The 17,897-nt window shown below is 50.1% G+C and overlaps 5 protein-coding genes across 5 annotated transcripts; 2 read left to right on the top strand and 3 right to left on the bottom strand.

The window, feature by feature from the left end:
• Positions 1 to 86: 86 nt before the first annotated feature.
• GUITHDRAFT_134574 (hypothetical protein) lies at positions 87 to 3,637 on the bottom strand (the record flags this gene model as incomplete). The annotated part of the gene is made up of 20 exons (XM_005837959.1): positions 87 to 146; positions 191 to 322; positions 410 to 451; positions 497 to 544; positions 588 to 629; positions 709 to 795; positions 842 to 898; positions 1,037 to 1,075; positions 1,118 to 1,171; positions 1,225 to 1,284; positions 1,354 to 1,440; positions 1,484 to 1,528; positions 1,869 to 1,940; positions 1,976 to 2,027; positions 2,756 to 2,875; positions 2,921 to 3,104; positions 3,151 to 3,246; positions 3,405 to 3,419; positions 3,472 to 3,511; positions 3,593 to 3,637. The coding sequence occupies 20 exons, from the start codon at positions 3,635 to 3,637 to the stop codon at positions 87 to 89; spliced, it is 1,377 nt and encodes a 458-aa protein (XP_005838016.1).
• A 1,419-nt stretch (positions 3,638 to 5,056) lies between these two features.
• Positions 5,057 to 5,903, top strand: GUITHDRAFT_85067 (hypothetical protein; the record flags this gene model as incomplete). The annotated part of the gene is made up of 5 exons (XM_005837958.1): positions 5,057 to 5,109; positions 5,224 to 5,302; positions 5,355 to 5,448; positions 5,498 to 5,601; positions 5,652 to 5,903. The coding sequence occupies exons 1-5, from the start codon at positions 5,081 to 5,083 to the stop codon at positions 5,901 to 5,903; spliced, it is 558 nt and encodes a 185-aa protein (XP_005838015.1). The 5' UTR covers positions 5,057 to 5,080.
• A 291-nt stretch (positions 5,904 to 6,194) lies between these two features.
• GUITHDRAFT_150965 (hypothetical protein) lies at positions 6,195 to 6,992 on the bottom strand. The gene has a single exon (XM_005837957.1). The coding sequence runs from the start codon at positions 6,883 to 6,885 to the stop codon at positions 6,487 to 6,489; it is 399 nt and encodes a 132-aa protein (XP_005838014.1). The 5' UTR covers positions 6,886 to 6,992; the 3' UTR covers positions 6,195 to 6,486.
• A 508-nt stretch (positions 6,993 to 7,500) lies between these two features.
• GUITHDRAFT_150964 (hypothetical protein) lies at positions 7,501 to 8,374 on the bottom strand. The gene is made up of 3 exons (XM_005837956.1): positions 8,128 to 8,374; positions 7,737 to 8,059; positions 7,501 to 7,691 (listed from the first exon to the last, which is right to left on the bottom strand). Exons 1-2 carry the CDS (start codon positions 8,288 to 8,290, stop codon positions 8,025 to 8,027), a joined length of 198 nt encoding a protein of 65 aa, XP_005838013.1. The 5' UTR covers positions 8,291 to 8,374; the 3' UTR covers positions 7,501 to 7,691; positions 7,737 to 8,024.
• Positions 8,375 to 13,223: 4,849 nt separating this feature from the next.
• GUITHDRAFT_102956 (hypothetical protein) lies at positions 13,224 to 17,146 on the top strand (the record flags this gene model as incomplete). Its single annotated transcript, XM_005837955.1, has 3 exons — positions 13,224 to 13,805; positions 13,863 to 13,991; positions 14,042 to 17,146. 3 exons carry the CDS (start codon positions 13,224 to 13,226, stop codon positions 17,144 to 17,146), a joined length of 3,816 nt encoding a protein of 1,271 aa, XP_005838012.1.
• Positions 17,147 to 17,897: the final 751 nt, after the last annotated feature.

Raw genomic sequence — 17,897 nt, 5'->3', positions numbered from 1 at the left:
ATTATTCATGATGTTGCCGAGCTTGTGTGTAGGTGAATCGTTAACGTCTTTACATTCATCAACTTTGAAGAAACTTTCCTATCATCTCAACCCGACAAGTCTTGTCGAACGAACCTTTCCTCCTCATATGTACTCGCATTTACAATCTGCGAGAAAGTCAACTGTTTGCTTTCTCTGCAAGAGCACCGACCTTTCCTCCGAACCATCGCTTGTCGAGTCGCGCTACAGCCTTGGTGGCCGCTTCCTGATCCCCAAACTCTACAAACACTTTGACCAGACGAGATCCTTGCTCCACCATGGTGACGATGAGAACCTTGTTGACCTGCAAACGGTCAACATGGAAGGAAAGGTAGGAAGTGTCAGAGTGGGAGTGAGGGAGGACAAAGGCAAGAGGGTGGCTTGAGCTCACTTTTCCGAACTTGGAGCATTCTTCTGCAATCTCCTGCTCCAGCTGTTTGACGGTCACACACAGGAGGCGAAAGTTGTCACGCGTCACCAGCGGGTCGACGTCCTCGGGCTCCACCATGTTCTTCAGCAGGACAACCTTGTGCCACATCACAGGCAGACCTGAAGAAGAGATCGCTCACCCGAGAAGGTCGATTTGCTAGCTTGCACATGATCTCTTTGCGCTGAAAAGAGTTGTCATCCACGCTGTCACAGCATCGCCAACATCTTGATGCGCAACAGATTTCTCAAAGCGCAAGGTACCTGCAGGACGCTTGATACACTCAAGTTCTCTTCGTCCTCTACTGTTGTGATGTCGTTTGACGAGCTTGTCACAAGGCTTGTTGTGACCTGCGCAGCAGGTTGTCAGCTCACCGTCACTAGCCCGCAGCCTCACCTTATCTGCGATGGCATTCGCTGCTGCTACAATGATCGGGTTGCTGGTCTTATCCTCCTGCCGCAACATCAGCCACAATCACTTTCTCCCATCCCCCGCACCGATGAAGTTTGTGCCGAGTCGGGCATGGCAGAGCTCGCCCACCCCACCTACCCTCTCACCTCACCAGAAATCAGATCACTCTTCTCTTCCAACCTTTAGTGGCCTGCCGGCCAGCTGGAAGCCGTTCATAGCCTGCTCAGCTTTAACACGGCTGCCTCCAGGTCAGTCCGTCACCTGGATGGCCTGCACGGCGTCGTCATGCTTCTCATACTCGATGAATCCGTAGCCCTGAGATCGGCGAGAGCATAAGCAGCCGGAGCAAGCAGAGGGCTCGAGGTCACCTTGTGCTTCCCGTTCTCAGGGTTCGGAATCATCGAGATCTGCTTGATGCTCCCGAAAACCTGCGAGCGCTTGTCACTCGTGCACTACCTCGTGCACGACGAGGGACAAGCGAAGAGGCTGCGACGCACTTGAAAGATCTGCTTGACCTCTGACTCCTTCACGTCGAAGAGGACGGAGCCAATGTAAATTCGAGCTGGAGGGCCCGCGACTGGTGTCTGGATGGGAGTGATGAAGGAGAGTAACAGGGAAGCAACTGACATTCAGCGGCTGGGCTTGCGCTTTCTGCGCTGCAAGTGCCGCTTGCTGCAAGAACGATCTTACTTCAGCTTGACATCTCAATCATTCTCTCGACATCTCAATCAATCTTGCCTGTGCGGCAAGCAGGGAGGCAGCTCGTTGCTGCACAGACGTGAGACTCAAGGAGCGACTGAGTGGGCTTCTACCTGAAGCAAGTGCTGGCCAGCAAGCCCAGGAATGCCTGCCAGGGTGAAATGTTTGTCTTGCGCTGAGGATAGGAAAAAGAGAGTTCAACCAGCCATGCCGGGAAGCAGCCCGGGAACTCCTAGGCCTGGGCGAATGCAGTGCAATGAGCTCTTGGAAGTGGATGACAGGGCCGAGGGTTGAGGTCGGAAAGAATAAGAACCTGCGGCAGCGAGGGGGGCCATGGCTGGAGGTCGACTGACGAGAAGTTGAGGAGGAAGAATAGTCTTCGATGCTACATCAGCCGTACAGAGAGCGTATCCATCTTACCACAGGTGCGTTGGCGGAGACTGTATTGTGCGGTCTGCCGACTTTGATGGGTCTAAAAAGCTCCTCAATAGAGATGCCAGTAAATTCGCCAACCATGGAGAATTTCCAAGCTCTCACACTCATACTCAAAGAGTTAACAAAACAAGTTCTTCGAGCTACGCAAGCTGAAACCGAGATGATTGATGATAAAACAACAGAAAAACAGCTTGACTTACGACAAAAGTTGTAAGCGTTTGAGGGGTTGCAGGACACAGAAAAAGAAAGAAAAAGAGAAAGAGGGAGGGAGGGAGGGATGGAGTCAGCGAGTCAGGGAGGGAGGGAGAGAGGGAGAGAACGAGATAGAGATAGAGAGAAGAGGGAGGGAGGGAAAGGGAGAGGAAGGGAGGAGAGGGAGAGGAAGGGAGGAGAGGGAGAGGAAGGGAGGAGAGATAGAGATCGAGATAGAGATAGAGAATGAGATAGAGAGAGAGAGAGAGCAAAAGATTGATTGAAAGCGAGAGAAGGGAGAGGGAGGGAGAAAAGAAGAGGAGAGAGAGAAGGGGGGGGGGGGGGGAGAGGGAGAAAGAATAAGAAAGTCACGCAGGGAGAGAAGAACAAGGGGGAAGGAGTGGGGGGAAAGAACATAAAGAAAAAGAACAAGAGAGAGTAAAAAAGAGAAGAAAAAACAGAGAAAAAAAACGTAATTTGATTAATTTTGAGAACAGTGAAATTCAAGAGCACAAATACATCTTTGATATTCGGAAAGAAAAAACATCGCAGGCATCGCCTCGCAGAACATACCTGCCAGCAATCATGAAGCCATCCATCGCCTTCTCACACGCGTCGGCTTGAGCATCATTCATGTACTCTATGAAAGCATATCCCTTGGACTTCCCGGTGGTTGGCTCATACGACATTTCTCTGCAGCATATCACGGACAGACGGTGAAGTCTCAGATTCGGTCACATCGTCTTGATGGGCCCAAACGGCTGGAAGATGGCGCGGACATCGGCTTCCTTGAGGTCGAAGTGCAAGCTCCCCACATACAGCCGATTTCGCTGCGGCGGCTTCACCATGCCTGCTATCGTTACCAGCGCCAGTTGCGCAATCACTGTCAAACCTAGCAGCGGGTTAACCACTGGGACGCTGACTGTCAACGCAAGTCAGCATGAGATTGTGGGGTCCTAGTCAGTCACCTTTCGCCATCGCCATTGCCGTCTTCGCCGCATGCACCGCCTTTGCCGCTCGTATGGCCTCAATTTGTTTGGGAGTGAGACCGTCCTCGAGGTTCCCTGCAGTCTTGTTAGAAGCCGCATCTATCTGACTTCAGTGCTCAATCAAGGTTGATGAAAACACCTTCACTGGAAACATCCCAACCACTCTTCCGCTTCCTCTTCCGCGCTGGTACAAATGCATCAAAGAATGACCGTAATTGGGCTGTTCGTCTTACGTGCTTGCTCTGACCCTGTTGCAAATGTCACAACCAGCAATTTCTCACAGAAACTATCAAGACTGACCTCCTTGCATGCTGTCTCGATTTTGTAAACCTCCCGCGACCTGAAGCATGCATGTTATGAATCAAACATATTATCACAGCAGCAAGAAGCTATTCTTTCTAATTGAAATTCTCTCCATCACATTATTCATGCATCCTGGTATCATGATCGTCATTTCACTGCTCATGTTCTGCTATCCAATCGTCAATCAGTCAAGATCTACCGCCGACTCCTTGAGATATATGTTTTGTTAAATACTGACATAATTCTTGTCCAGCGTATCCTTCATCTTCACTACTCCCACCATTTTTGGATACCGCTAATGTCACAGTATAAATTTCCTCTTCATCACCTCTTTTCCTCATTCAGGTAAGCATTTCCACTCTTCCTCGTCCTCGTCCTCGTCCTCGTCCTCGTCCTCGTCCTCGTCCTCCTCTCCCTCGTCCTCGACCATCAGCACTCCTCGTCCTCCATCACCTCCTCGTCCCCTCCAACACCTCCTCTACCTCCTCTTCCTCCTCTTCCTCCCATTTGGTTCCCTCGCCTCCGTAACCTCCGTCATTTTCTTGGGGATTCTTTGAGTGAAGGTTTCAAGTTAAAGAGTCATCGGACGCTCAGGGCCCAACCCGACTGGCCTGAGGGCCCGGGTCCGACTCGGCCACTGCCCGGCCCGGTGACTCAGTGACCCGCCCGCGGCCCGCCGGCCGGGGGCCGGCCGGCGGACATGCATCATCCGAGGCTTCACAGAGTCAAGGCTTCGGATCGGATCGGACCGGCAAGAGCCTCCGAAATACTCAAAGTTACATACGCTATGAGATAAAAATCAGTACGAGGCCCCCGAGGACAATCCGATGATCAGGAGAGCCTGGTGGCGGCCGGGGCTCAGGCTGCCAGGAGTCATCGGAACTGAAGCCTCCGGGTCACGCCGTGACTCAGTGACCGGGGGTGGGCCCGGGCCCCGGGCCCCTGAGCGGCTGGGCCGCCGCCAGCCAGCCCGGCCTGCCAGGCCGCCGCGGCGCCGCCCGGAGGCTGGGCCCCGGGCCGTTCCCGGAACTTTGGAAGTGATGCCATGATGAGCCTGTCAAGCGGCGGCCAGGCCCGGGGTTTACTTTTTATGTTCCCGGGCCCTTCGGCTGAGTCCCCGGGCCTTGCCTTGGAGGCTGCGTGGGCGGCCCGGCCGGGCCCGGCGGCCGCGGGGGCCGGGCCGGGCCGGGGACCCGGGAGGCGGGTCCGGGCCGCACTGCTTGGCGACTGAGTCCGGGTGGGGCAGCGGGGTGTCGTCGTCAGCAGCGGAAGGACGGGATCGACGAGGAGCAAGGCTTTGAGGCAGAGAGAGGAGAGAGAGAGGAGAGGGAGGAGAGGAGAAGTCACAAGCCTCACGTCTTTTCTTGCTCGATCAGCTGCTTCAAGGACAGTGCAGAAAACTCTGTGTTCCGAGTTGGCAAGGGCTGCCGTTCTTCAGTGGCACGACGGGGTCAGGGAGACTCTTGGGTAGAGGAGGCATAAGCAACAGGGCATAACATTCGACAAGACAAGGATGGGTGGTTCTTCTAGCAAGAACGACTTCTCGAATCAGATAGGAACAGGATCGCTCCCACCAGGGAGTGAGGAACTTGAGATCGATGCCGATATGACCCATCTTGATCTTCGCCTGAAAAGGTTTACCTTATCCCAACGTTCTTTAAGTCACACGCGCTTGTTGTTTGTGAATCTCTGCCAAATTATCCTTCTTACTCTTTGATGACTTTTTTCGATTTGACTGATAAGATTCAGGTTGACGACGCTGCCATGGGATTTGTCCGTTCTCACAAATCTGCGCGAGCTGGATTTGAGCATGAATCTGTACACACAAGTGCGCTTTTCATGTGCAACACACTTGATTATGTCTGTGACTATTGCATCAGCTGCCTGAACAATGTGTGTGGCGCGATGGACATTTGGCAACCTCACTCACCAAGTTGTCAATAAATCAGAACCGAATTCAGATGCTGCCTGAAGGTAAGCGGACGGATCGTATCCTGAACTCAAGTTCTTACGAGTTTTGAAGAAATTCAGGAGATGACGGCCTTGCAAACTCTCTGCATCTATGACAACATCATGACAAGTTTACCAAAATCAATACATCGGCTCAACAATTTAACTCAGCTTAGTGTGAGAAACAGCTGGCTCTGTGGAAATTCTTCTGATCCCCTTCTCTGCAGATCTACAACAACTTTATCACTGAGCTTCCAGAAGAGTTCTGTAGAATTCCGAAGCTTCAGTTTGCATTCTTGTCTAACAACAGATTAACATCGTTGCCCAACGGACTGGAACAGCTCACTTGTTTGCGTGGGTTTTACCTTGACGGAAATCCCATTACGGTCTTTCACTTCTATTTCATTTTCATGTCCTGTGAAATAATTTTTATATCACAGGAGCTTCCAGGCGGTTTCTACAAGATGCCGAAGATGTAATTGGCGATAAAGACACAGCGATTGTTCTGATGTCGCTGTCAGAGAGGACCTCACGCTCTGCAACTGTAGTCTAAGACACATTCCCGAGGGCTTATCACAGCTTACCACCCTCAAAGAATTGTACTATCTGTCTGATCTCGACCATCTTGTCACATTGATGCAAGGTATTTGAATGGAGCCTGCGGCAACAAACCTGTTCGTCGCGACAACATCCCTGAGAGCATTATCAAGATGGGGGTCCTCAAGGATTGTTATGACGGGCAGGTAAATTCACCGATCGACACAACTGAAGAATTGACACAAGTGCTTTAGATATAGCTGGTGCTGAATGTTTTGAAACGGTTTCACTAAACTGCAAGATCTAATTTTCATCGATCTTTTATGGCTTCCACACGCTCTTCATTGATTTTTTTTGTACTAGCCGTCTCATTCGTTTAAAACTGCAAGTACCATGCAGGTATTCAAAATAAACGATCTCCATGTAGGACAGCCTGTAAATATTTTGTGTTGATCGTATCCCATCTCAAAGCAACAAAAGGCATGTAGCCATTCCAAAGCACCCTACCCTTGGATGCTGCGAACCTCACTGGTCCACAACTCCCCGCTGCTTGGAAAGAGCATGTGCAGCCTCCCTAACACTTTGCGGTACATAAAGTTTGCCCCTAGATCCACCACGGGCGATATCTCCGCTTTCCATTCCAATTCCATCGATATTGCTTCCCGACGTTGACTCCCTGGACGAGTCATCACCTTGTGGTCGTGGCATTATCTTCTTCACTCTCCCGTAGCTCATGGTGGCGACACTCCTCCCGCTCGGCCTCGGCCCTTGAGAGCTAAAAGAATTCCTTGGGGAATCGGTACTATTTGCAATATTCGTCACCTGAGGGGAAAATGTACCCAAATCTTTCTTTACTGGCCCACCAGCCTGTGGAGAGAACTTCCTGAGAGCCTTGACTTCTCTCGTATTCTTCAGATTGCTCATGCCTTGTCCAGAGACAGAGTAATCCGACCCACCCGCATTCTCATTAGAGCCCCGTCCTTGATTTGCGGGCAGCCTAATCGCAGCTTGATCAACTGAAGTGTCTGTTTGCCAAATCGGGGTCCAAGGAGTACCTTTGAAGAGTGAGTTCGCCTTGGAAGAATCAGTTGGATCCTGCTTTGGGACCCAAAGAGATTGATCACTTGGGATTTGAAGAGGGAGATCACTAAGATTTAAATTTACACCCGCTGTTGTGAAAGAGCTGAATGTTTGATCATACTTCCATCCTTGCCATGATGTCCATTCTGAGCTGGGCAGATGTTGGAATGCAGCATCAGTTCCCATCACATTGGCCGATTCTGGAACTGCTGTGTAGGACTCCTCAACATTCTGCATATTATTCGTTCGACGGACGTCATCCTCACCGAGGATGAAGTCAGCTGCTCCTGTTGCTACATCACTAGCATCTTGAATTTTCGACCGGACAGGCATAGAAGCACTTCCATTCATAATTTCTTGTCTTGCAATATCAGGTTTGGTGTGCATGCCGATTACGGGATTTGATAGTAAACCCTGTGCCAAAGGAGGTGCCATTTTTCCAGTAACATTGCGTCCTGGGGCCACTGTAACTGTGGTAGACGACCACGCTTTTGCACCCAGTTGGTTGACAAGTTCAGGAGCTCCAAACGTTTGTATGCATGCTGTTTGCGAGTGATCCATCCATTCACTGCTTATGGGCATTTCTGATGGTGGAGGAACATCTGCTTTTGTTCTCTGCACGTGAGATCCATTTGTACTGTTCGCTCCGTCTATCATATACTCAGATTACAGTTTCAAACACATAGCTACAGAACCTGGTGGCTGTCTTGAAGAATCCAGAGGCAAAGTCCTTTTCGCTAACTGTAATTTTGTTCGAACTGGAAACCTTTCCCTACTTGGATTTTCATGTTCCAATTCTTCAGCCTGCCTTGCTCGAAGGTCTTCCTCGCGCCTGCGCCTCTCTTCCAACGCCTGTTTTTTCAAAGTTGCTCTATCAACAATTTCAACTTCTTTCTCATTTTGTCGATCTCTGTAAGTCACATCCCTCTGTTGCTTGTCCTTGTTCTTGATTTCTCGTTCTTCCCTTTCTGCCATGAATCGCCTCAAGCTTGCAGCAGTCTGATCTTCAACCTCGTATCTAGCAAATTCAAATAGACTTGGAATCAGTTGCACAGGGTTCAGACAAGTGTTCATTTTCAAATTCACCTGTTTGTGCTGAAAAATTTCTCCTGCTTGACATCATATCCCCTACGGTAACCTCTTCCTTCTTGCATTCTTTGCATGTGAGATGGAGCATGCTGTTCGAGAATGCCACGAGCTTCTGGTCGTTCTTCTTCACGAAGTTTCCTCCAAGCTTCTTGGTCTGCATCAGGCCATTCTACTTTCTGGTTTCGTTGATCAATTCTCCAATAATTTGCCGCATTACCCTGTCTGGACTGTAGGTTGGGCCTCTCCAGGATGGATTCATTTCTTTCTCCTTGTTCCACTTCCGTGGCTTTCAAAGAATTTGAAGAATCCACATTCTCCTGAAAATGCCATGAATATCTTTCAAATTATGATTCCTTCATTACCTCAGACTCTCTGCTATCACTCTGCTTATGCCCTTCATCTTGTCCAGGTTTCGCTCGAGCAGCTAACTTCTCTTCAATTGCAGCAAGTCTAGCCTGAGCAGCAGCTCTTCGCTCAGCTTCCATTTTCTGCTCCTCCTCCTCTCTTCTTTTCCTTGCTGCCTCAATTGACTTCTTCATCAATTCATTCTGGCTCGCGACTTCACGGTCTTGCAATCGTTTTTCTTCATCAACTCTGTGAAAATCAGAAGTGCGAGACCATCGCTCTTCCTCAGATCGCCTGGGCTCATCATTTCTCTGTTGAGGTGACACAATTAGAACACCCTTTGACCAAAGTAATATTCAGTACCCATCTGTCTCTTTCACGCTCTCGATCAAATCGTCTTTCGCGCTCTTCAACTATCTGTCTTTTCTGTTCCATCTCTTCTTGCCGTCTTCGTTGTTCTGCTTCTTCTTGCAATCTCTTTTCGCGCTCATAAGCTTCTATGTCTGCTCTTCGTTGTTGGATGATCAATTCTTCCTGCATTCGTTCAAGCTCTTGCTGTCGATTGATTCGTTCTCAGAAAATTCAAAGCGTAGACAATTGACTGTACCTGTTTTTTCCTCGCCAGAATAATTGCTTCCTCCTTTGGATCGATGGGAGCTGCCTTCACTTGAGATTTAGACGAATCATTTCCTGAACCAGCTATGACAATCGGTTGTTGGAAATCCATTTCATCGTCATCATCTTCTGCCCAATCATGATTGGAAAATTGAACAAGAGGTGGAGGTGACAAATCTTTCTTAAATGCTTCTTGTTCCTTTGCATTGGCACGAGACTGTGGAGGCTCCTGGCGTGGAAATGAGTTGGCTTCTTCACGGCTGCCAATTTGCCAATCCTGTGTCAATGTCATCGCTGGACGACTTGAAGTTTCGCCAAGTTTAGGAAATTCTGCCCCTGAATCTGGTTTAGCATTCGCAGAATTCAACACAGGATTCGGTTGCACTGATGATGTGTTCCAACCCATGGGCTGCGAAGGTCGTGGCACTTCGGGTGCAGCAGATACAGTTGCCGAGCGCAGGGGGCTGTTCGAGTTGGAGACCAATGTACCACTCGCTGATTTCTGTGAAGCAGCCCAAGAGCCTGTGCCAACCAGTTGAACATTAGGATCGAATCCGTTGTTCTCCTTGCGACGACTAGGTAGGTTGATAGGTTTTGGAAATGCAGCAGCTGGACCGGTCTTCTTCGCCTCTGGTTTCTTCCCCGGATATCCTCTTCCTGCTTAGGCCAATTCAGTTCAGCACCATCAATCATGGGAGGTTGAACCTCCAGGAAACATCCTGCATGCGATGTGAAAGCTGAACCAGGAAGTTTACTGTGGTTCCTGAAAATGAAATATTCATTATTTCTTTGGATTCTATGCCTCCATCTAAGCATGTCACTTGTGCAGTAAATCGTATTGAAATCAAATCGAGAGCAGAACACTCTTAATGCTCCCTTCACAGAGATAGATACAACCGACATCACGAAAGCAATCAAAACTGGTCGAAATAGTCAGACCAGAGCCAACGTCAAACAAAGTCTCCCCGACTTTCAGTTCAATTCGTTCCATTTCGACTGAATTTATTTCCTTGGACAAACATGCAAATCATGGTACACGATTCGAAAGCAAAAACACATGAAATCTGGTTAAATTCGAGAAAGTAAGCAAGAGAAGGATACAGGGTTGAGGTTCCACAAACACGTGAGAGCGGAGCCTGCAGTACGCAGGCAAGGGAGATAGGCTAACGTAAGAGCAGCATCTGCAAGTCTGAACCGGCAGCGGCCCCAATGGGATCTCGAACCCTGCATGGACAGGTGGACATTTTGGAGGGAAGACGGGGTTTTCTTCATACTTGGGGGTAGTACTGACCAACAGAGGGTGGGGGTGATTGAAGCTTTGGAGAAGGGTGAGTGGGTGGTGAACTTGGAGGTGGAGGGTAGCAATGGCATCCTGTGGTAGATGCGGTGCCCTAGGGGTAGTGCGAAAGAGAAAATCAGGGGTACCTCTGATTTCAAAGAAGGACATAAGTGAGTAAAGGTGAATTGCTCTCTCATCATGCTTTTTAAATGGCCCTGCTTCTAGGGGAGGGGTAGGGAGTGAAAGAGTATATAGAAAAAGAGGGTGGGGGTGCTTTTCTTCAATCGTACCCTAGAGTGGTAATGCTGGTTGTTGTTGGGGTGGGTAGGTAAAATCGATGGCACGTGTTCGGGGGTCCTTCTGAATGCGAACGCAGATCTTTACTCAAAGTTAAGTGAAAAATCAGTACGAGGACAATCAGGAGAGTCGAGGAGGCTTGACCCTGACACTGTCGCACAGGCCAAACGGCGAGAAGAGAAAAGACAGCGAGAACCAAACCTAAACCTGCCGACTGCTGTCCCCCAAACTTAACTGATACCTTCACTTAACGGCGCGCAGGACAAGTCCCCCGCGCGGCCATGCCAGCGATGTCGCGGTGGCCGCCGCCGAAGGAATGAGCACTACGATCGGCCCGGGCCGGCCCGGGCCGGCGGCTGACGAGTGGCGGGCCGATCACTACGATCGGCCCGGCCCGGGCCCGGGCCGGCAGTGAGGCGGGCCGCCGCGCCGCCGGCCGTACTTCGCGGCCATCGCCGCCCGGCCGGGTTGGCCGATCATGCGCGGACGGACTCGGGAAGGCTACTGGAGGTGGCCCACTCCCGGCGGATCGGATGGCATGCCATGATGGGAAGTTAATCCTGGATTTTCTACGAGTACTATGTCACATCATCAGTGTTTTTGACAATGATGGGCCCCCGGGATACCGGGACTCCCGGACTCGGGGAGTCAGGCCTGGCTGAGAGTCGGATCAGGGCCGCCGCACTGCGCAACTGAGCCCCGGCCCGGGCCACTCGTGCCGCGCGGCTGTGTGGGAAGCCTCCGCAAGGAGGTGGCCCGTCGGAGTGCCACCGTGTGTGAAGGGGAGCCCTCTTTACTCAAAGTTAAGTTAAAATCAGTACGAGGACAATCAGGAGAGACTCGGCGAGGAGGCTTGACCCTGACACTGTCGCACAGGCCAAACGGCGAGAAGAGAAAAGACAGCGAGAACCAAACCCAATCCTGGAGCCTATTTCAAAGTTGGTCAGTCTTGCTGCTACGGGTGTTGGAGTGCCAGGCCAGGCTTGGTTGGTAGGTGCTCATTTTAAAAAAGGATAATTCAATAATCATCCGTCATCACGGTGATATCTTTAGTCAGGTTAAGTTAAATTTCGTACGAGTATAATCAACCCGGCTTGACCCTGTCGGACACTCGAGAGAGCCTCGAGTCTGGAAGCTCTGAATCCGTAGGTACTAAAGGTTTACTTAACTTGGTCCACTATGTCACTACTATTCTCAGGGCCTGAATAGCGTTTTTGAATGGTTAAATCGCAACGTTTCGATATCTCGGTAAAAGCCGACGAGCGGCGCCCTGGCAGGGCGTTCCACATAGCGTACACTGCATGGCGTGCGCAGCCTCGTCCGACTTCCTTCTCGTGTACCTCTTTCTCTCCATCTGACTGACAACATAACATCAACTATCATCCTGAGACAGCAAGATTGTGTTACTGAAAGCTTTCCTGTTGTGTGTTCAACGAGGACAATGATAACGAATCCAAATGTAATGTTCAACGGTACATATGATTAACATACAGCATCTTTCCATAGTATCATGCATATGTTCAAGAACAGGCAGAGGTGAAGAGGATATTCCAACGGGCTAACGTCACCGCTTCCTGTGCATGTGTCAAGCCAAGCAGATTCCAGTGAGTTCATCTGCGGTCACCATGGATCGGAGACATGAATCCTGAAGGGTACACAAATATTGTGAGCATTTGCTTGAATTTAGGAAGTTCATGCAATAAAAGATTTCATACTGTACGTTTCATGTTGTTGATTTCCTGCATTGACAGCTGGAATCTCATATGACAGCAACGCAACCTTCGCATACGCATCAGATCTGCATTCTTTCTGGATAGCATGGCAACCGCATGAATGCATCGATGGAACAAATCGTTGACAGTTTAAAAAAAGCAATCGTTGTGGTACAAATTGATAACTGGAATCTTTAGCTAGGGTCACCTGCATTTAACCTAGATCTTAAAACCCCTTTCTCCAGGTTAACTAAAGTTGGAAAGACCTCGAGTGATGCTTTTACTTTTATTAATAATAATAACTGCCGTGCCAGGATATTTTTATTACACAAGTGCTACAAATATATTGTTTTATTAGTAAGATTTTAGCCACTTCGGCGCTGCGCTAGTCACTCGTGCCTTTTTAAAAACTACTTTGACGCCACACAAGTAGGGGTACTCTCTCCCTCCGCGACTGTCAATACGATGGATCGGATATTGTTTTTTTTCAGATTACCACTGCGGACTCCTCGCAGCCAAGTATCATTCTACTAGTAAAGCATTATTAAGTGTACAATGTTTTAGCCCCTTTACTAAGAATGTACCCTCCTCTCCATTTGGACAGACGATCTGAGGAGGGGCAGGAGACCAGATGCTCGGAGGGTAGCAGTGAGGAAAGAACAGAGCAGAGACAGATTGGGAGAGAATAGGAGAAGAGGGGGAAAGAGAGAAGAGTGAGATAGGGGGGAGGTGGCGAAGAGAGAAAAGGAGAGGAAAGAAAAGGAAGAAGGCCGGAAGAAAGAACCTCGAGTAGGCGACGAATACAAGTTTGTAACAAAGATCGACACACTCAACTTCGAAATACGATGGAAAGCAATCAGGTTTCTCCCGAAGTAGGAATGATTGCTGAAGACATCAGCGGCTCTGCTGGCTCGATCCGCGATGAAGACATGGAAGTATCCGTGGCAATCCAATCGGACTCCACTCCAGTTCTCATCTCCCCGGTAGATTTGAAAGATTACTGGGATCAACGACAAGATTTTACTTCCGACTTCGTCCGAATGTACACTCAGCTGCCAGGAGACAACATGCAGCGAAGCCTCAACAAGAATGTCATATACCAGAAGAGGCCAAAGCTTGTTCTCTTCTCACAAGATCCGATCTCAGCAGCGATGGCGCTCACTGGGTTTCGCTTCTTGCTCGGTGCCGGGGGGTTTGCTTGGATTGTTGCAATAGCGCTCAAGGTAAAGGAGGTGCACGGGTCGGGGTATTTCGCGTACCTGATTGAGGAGAGAGTGCGACAGTTTTCCATGGCAGACATGACGGAAACAGGAAAGCTAGCATGTGGTTGGGAGTCGTTCTTGGAGGTGTTCACCAACTTCCTTGTTGGTGTGATTGCTATGGCTGCAGGAATGTTGAGCATGGTGAGTGTGAGGCTAGTCAAGCAGGTGAGAAGTTGTGTGGGCAGTGATTTTGATTGCTCAAGCTGTCTTGTTTGCCTGCAGATCATCATGGTGGGTGGACTGATAGATGCGGCTTGCAACTTGTGTGTGTTTATACAGATGATGCTCACCGCACGCGAAAGGACGGTGATGGGGACCGCATGGTATGTGTTCTTGATCGCCATGCTTACGGTGAGACAGAGGCAGTTGTCAAGGATGTTGATTGAACTTTGTATTGGCAGGACTTGTTGATTTTTCCCCTGCCTTTGATCCGATGGGAAGCATATACTATTGAGCTGATAGCGGTGGGGTCGCTCATTCGAATCATCAGCATCGCTGCAAGCTCGACGGTACCGTACAAGTGCCTTGCCATCTTTGTTTTCTTTGCGACGTTGCTTGGATTGCGAGAGGGGATTCGGAGGCGGATGATGAACAAGGCAGCGGGCCTCGGAGAGCAATTCGACGAGGAGTGGAGGCAGCTGAGAGAGCTCAATGCGGTACAGGAGCTCAAGGAGGCTGTCTGCCGGGCTCAGGTTAAATCAACAATGTCTCAAGAAGAAGTAGAAGGAGATGGGGGGGGAACCTCGATCACATGGCTGAGAAGACAGTCCCTGCTGTCTTCTTCGACATCTACCCTTCCGTCGTCGTCACAGCCGAGCATGATAGTTCAGTACGCGCGGGAGTGTGAGGGCAAGGATCTAGACCAGCTGTATTCTCAGGCGGTACTTGTGTCACCCATGTTCTTGAGTAAGGTACAGTCCTGGGCGGAGGCGAGCGACGGATATTTTCTCATGAACATCCCGTCGGCAAAGAGGAAGCACTACCTTCGATGGCGAGACTGCAAGGACGACAGCTCCAAGCTTTCTCGAATCAAATGGGCGTCCATCAAGAACGCTAACCGAGCCATCGAGAAGATTTTGCTGTTGTGCAATGGCGACACGTCGAAACTCACAGACGTGGTCCGTCAGACGATCGTGTTCAAAGAGCTGCGGCAGCTTGTCGAGTGCGTGGAGGTCATCATCAAAGACCCGGAAGTGGAGGTGGTGAGGATCAAGAACCGGCTCGACCCGGACTACGACGCGTCGACGTCGGGAGGCTACAGGGACGTGGGGATAAACTTGCGGGTGATCCACGAGGGGGCGAAGAGGTGGGGGGTAGCTGGGCACGTCTGCGAGCTGAGACTGGCGGTACAATCGCTCCATGCTCTTATAGACTCGCAGCATCATGCGTTGTATTTGTCGATGAAGACCGTTCTTCGTTTCAGGCAATCACAAGAGACGGAAGTTATGAGGGGGAACGAGCAAACAGAGAGAAATCAGGACAGGAGGAGACGGTCGTCGACGTCGTCGGCGACATTGCTTCCTACCCACATGTCAAGCTCCATGGGTTACTCAAAGTCTCTCGCGCAGGAGAAATCCGACATTTCGCTGCTTATCTACAAGAGCATGTATCCCGGCAATATTCTGGACAGATACCTGACATCTTCTGGTCATGGCGTGTCGAAAGCTGATACAACGAGCATTCTGTATTCGTCACACCCGCTGAAGAACGTTCTGCACAAGACTTTGTTTCAGCTGCTGCTGCTGCTTGCGGGGATCGGATTTATCATTCTTTACAGCAACAACTTTCGGTTGAATTTAATCTTCACCAATCATGTTTTACCTGTTAGGCATGCCAGGTTCACATTTGAAGGGTACAAGAACATGAACATCTCTATCAAAGACCATAGCGTGAGGATAGAAGACTTTCTCCTCGTCAGAGATTCTTGTCAGATGTACAACTGGACTTCATCCGTGACAGTCGCGAACAAGGTCTTCTTCACGTTCCCTCATGTGGTCTATCCCAATGGTTTCAAAATCAAGCTGACTCCGGCGCTCATGTCGTACCTCAAGACAGATGCGCTCACATTCCACTACCTGACTGAAGAGGGCGTTGAGGACGTGGCGGTTGACAGAAAGGAATGGAAATATGTCATTCCTCCTTCAGTAAGCTGCAAACTTTTCCCTTTGTTGCCTCTTTGTCAATCAGACTTTTTGCCTCGTGCTGACGAGTCTCTTCTTGTTGACTTGCGCTTCACCTGGCAAGCGACTTGCATATTCCTCATGGCGATGCTGCAGAGCATATGCTGTCTAGGAGCCGCAATCTTCGCCCGGCTTGGGAAGGTTCAGCTCGCAAAGCTCTTGTTTACCTCTGCGTTCCACCTTGTCGGACTTTTTGAGATCTTTGCTGCTTTGTCCCCCGAGTCTCTGTATGCCAATCGGAGAGACTTCTTCATCGCATGGGGAGTGCTCGACGTGTGGGTGGGTCTTGTGGTTCAGTTCCAGGAGCGCTACATGCTCAAGGCCTTCGTCGTCTACTGCACGATCTCAGCCTTCCTGCCTCCTCTGGCTCAATACTATTGGGACGCGTCCAAGCTCAAGGAGTCAGACATCGGGTTGAGCAGCCTAGTCTTGCTTGCTCTGGTTATCTTCTTCGTGTTGAACAGAAGGTTCATCGTCTACAAGTCTCGGCGGCAGATCAGAGGAGACCAGAAGATGTACGACGACTGCTGGAAGGACTTGCTATCCCGGGAGGAAACTCAGCAGCTCCTGAGCTCCCTCAAGATCACATGCGGGCGGGTAAGGCCGCAGCCAGCGCTGCAGTTGAAGATCTTCGATGCCTTGTGCGAGGTGGAGCTTACGATTCTTGACCCGCTGTCGAGCGTGTTGAGGAGACAAAAGAACAGCAGCTTTGCTAGGACGTACTTGACGCGGTCAAAGCGGACGATTATGAAGCAGGACAGGGAGATTGAGTCCCTCGACCAGCTGTACGCGCAGGCGATCTTGCTGGAGCCAATGTTCTTGAGCAAAGTGCAGTCCTGGGCGGAGGCGAGCGACGGACACTTTCAGGGAATGGAGGGGGATCTAATTCGCTGGAGGGAGTGCGCAGAGGAGGCAGAAAAGGCGTCGCAGGTCAAGTGGGCGTCCATCAAGAACGCTAACCGAGCCATCGAGAAGCTCGTCAGGTCTTACTTTGGGAGAGTCTTGAAGCTCACAGACGTGGTCCGTCAGACGATCGTGTTCAAAGAGCTGCGGCAGCTTGTCGAGTGCGTGGAGGTCATCATCAAAGACCCGGAAGTGGAGGTGGTGAGGATCAAGAACCGGCTCGACCCGGACTACGACGCGTCGACGTCGGGAGGCTACAGGGACGTGGGGATAAACTTGCGGGTGATCCACGAGGGGGCGAAGAGGTGGGGGGTAGCTGGGCACGTCTGCGAGCTGCAGCTGCTGCTGGAAGAGTTCGCGGCACTGAAATCAGCGGAGGGGCACAAGAGATACGTGATCTTTAGAAACTCACGATGTGAGTAGAGAATGGAGGTGATACAAATGAATCAAGTGCATGAAGGGAGAACAAAGGTGTGCTCTCATGAAGATTCGCCCGATTTGTGAAGTTTTGAGGTAATTGAAATAAAATCAAAGTGGAACGAAAAAAGCATAAAATCAGCAACAAAAAGATGCGAAAAGCATCTCAGTGATGCTGTGATCAAGCCACATCCCTCCTCATCGTTCTCATCAATTGCAATCTACTCTTCTTCGTTTTCTGCTGCCTTTTAAATCTTTCCCTTCCCACGTCCCTTCCTTCAATCCTCTTGCTTGATTGTCTTTCCCTTCCCACGTCCCTTCCTTCAATCCTCTCGCTTGACTCTCTTTGCTCTGTTTCTACCCGTTGGAACTCATAAGTCATCAAAAGATTTTGAGGGAGCTCAGGAGCTGCTGAGTTTCCTCCCGGGATAGCAAGTCCTTCCAGCAGTCGTCGTACATCTTCTGGTCTCTCTGATCTGCCGCCGAGGCTTGTAGACGATCAACTTTCTAAAACACGAAGAAGATAACCTGCACAAGCAGATCGATCGAAGAAATGCAGTTAAATATTCTACCTTTGCTTGCCTCTCAGTGTTTAGATTTACGTCCCTCACAGTCAACGTAGCTCAAGGCATCTGGTTCGTGAAGAAGCAGTTCAGTCCCCTGAGGGATGAATTGGACTTGCTGCGCAAGCAACAACCCCCGGCGTGTGCTTCTCTCCCATCTGATTAGTAATGATGAGATTGTTTCTCATTATCAA

The sequence above is a fragment of the Guillardia theta genome (genome assembly GCF_000315625.1).
Source record: "Guillardia theta CCMP2712 unplaced genomic scaffold GUITHscaffold_12, whole genome shotgun sequence".
Classification (NCBI taxonomy): Eukaryota; class Cryptophyceae; order Pyrenomonadales; family Geminigeraceae; genus Guillardia; species Guillardia theta.
Note: the sequence above shows the minus strand (reverse complement) of the source record. Positions and strands in the feature narration are given on the sequence as shown.

Coding starts and splice junctions, on each gene's coding strand:
- GUITHDRAFT_150965 (XM_005837957.1), bottom strand. CDS start 6,885: ATGAGCAATCTGAAGAATACGAGAGAAGTCAAGGCTCTCAGGAAGTTC.
- GUITHDRAFT_150964 (XM_005837956.1), bottom strand. CDS start 8,290: ATGCAGACCAAGAAGCTTGGAGGAAACTTCGTGAAGAAGAACGACCAG. Junction 8,060..8,127: donor AAATTTTTCAGCACAAACAG/GTGAATTTGAAA, acceptor TGAATTTGCTAG/ATACGAGGTTGAAGATCAGA.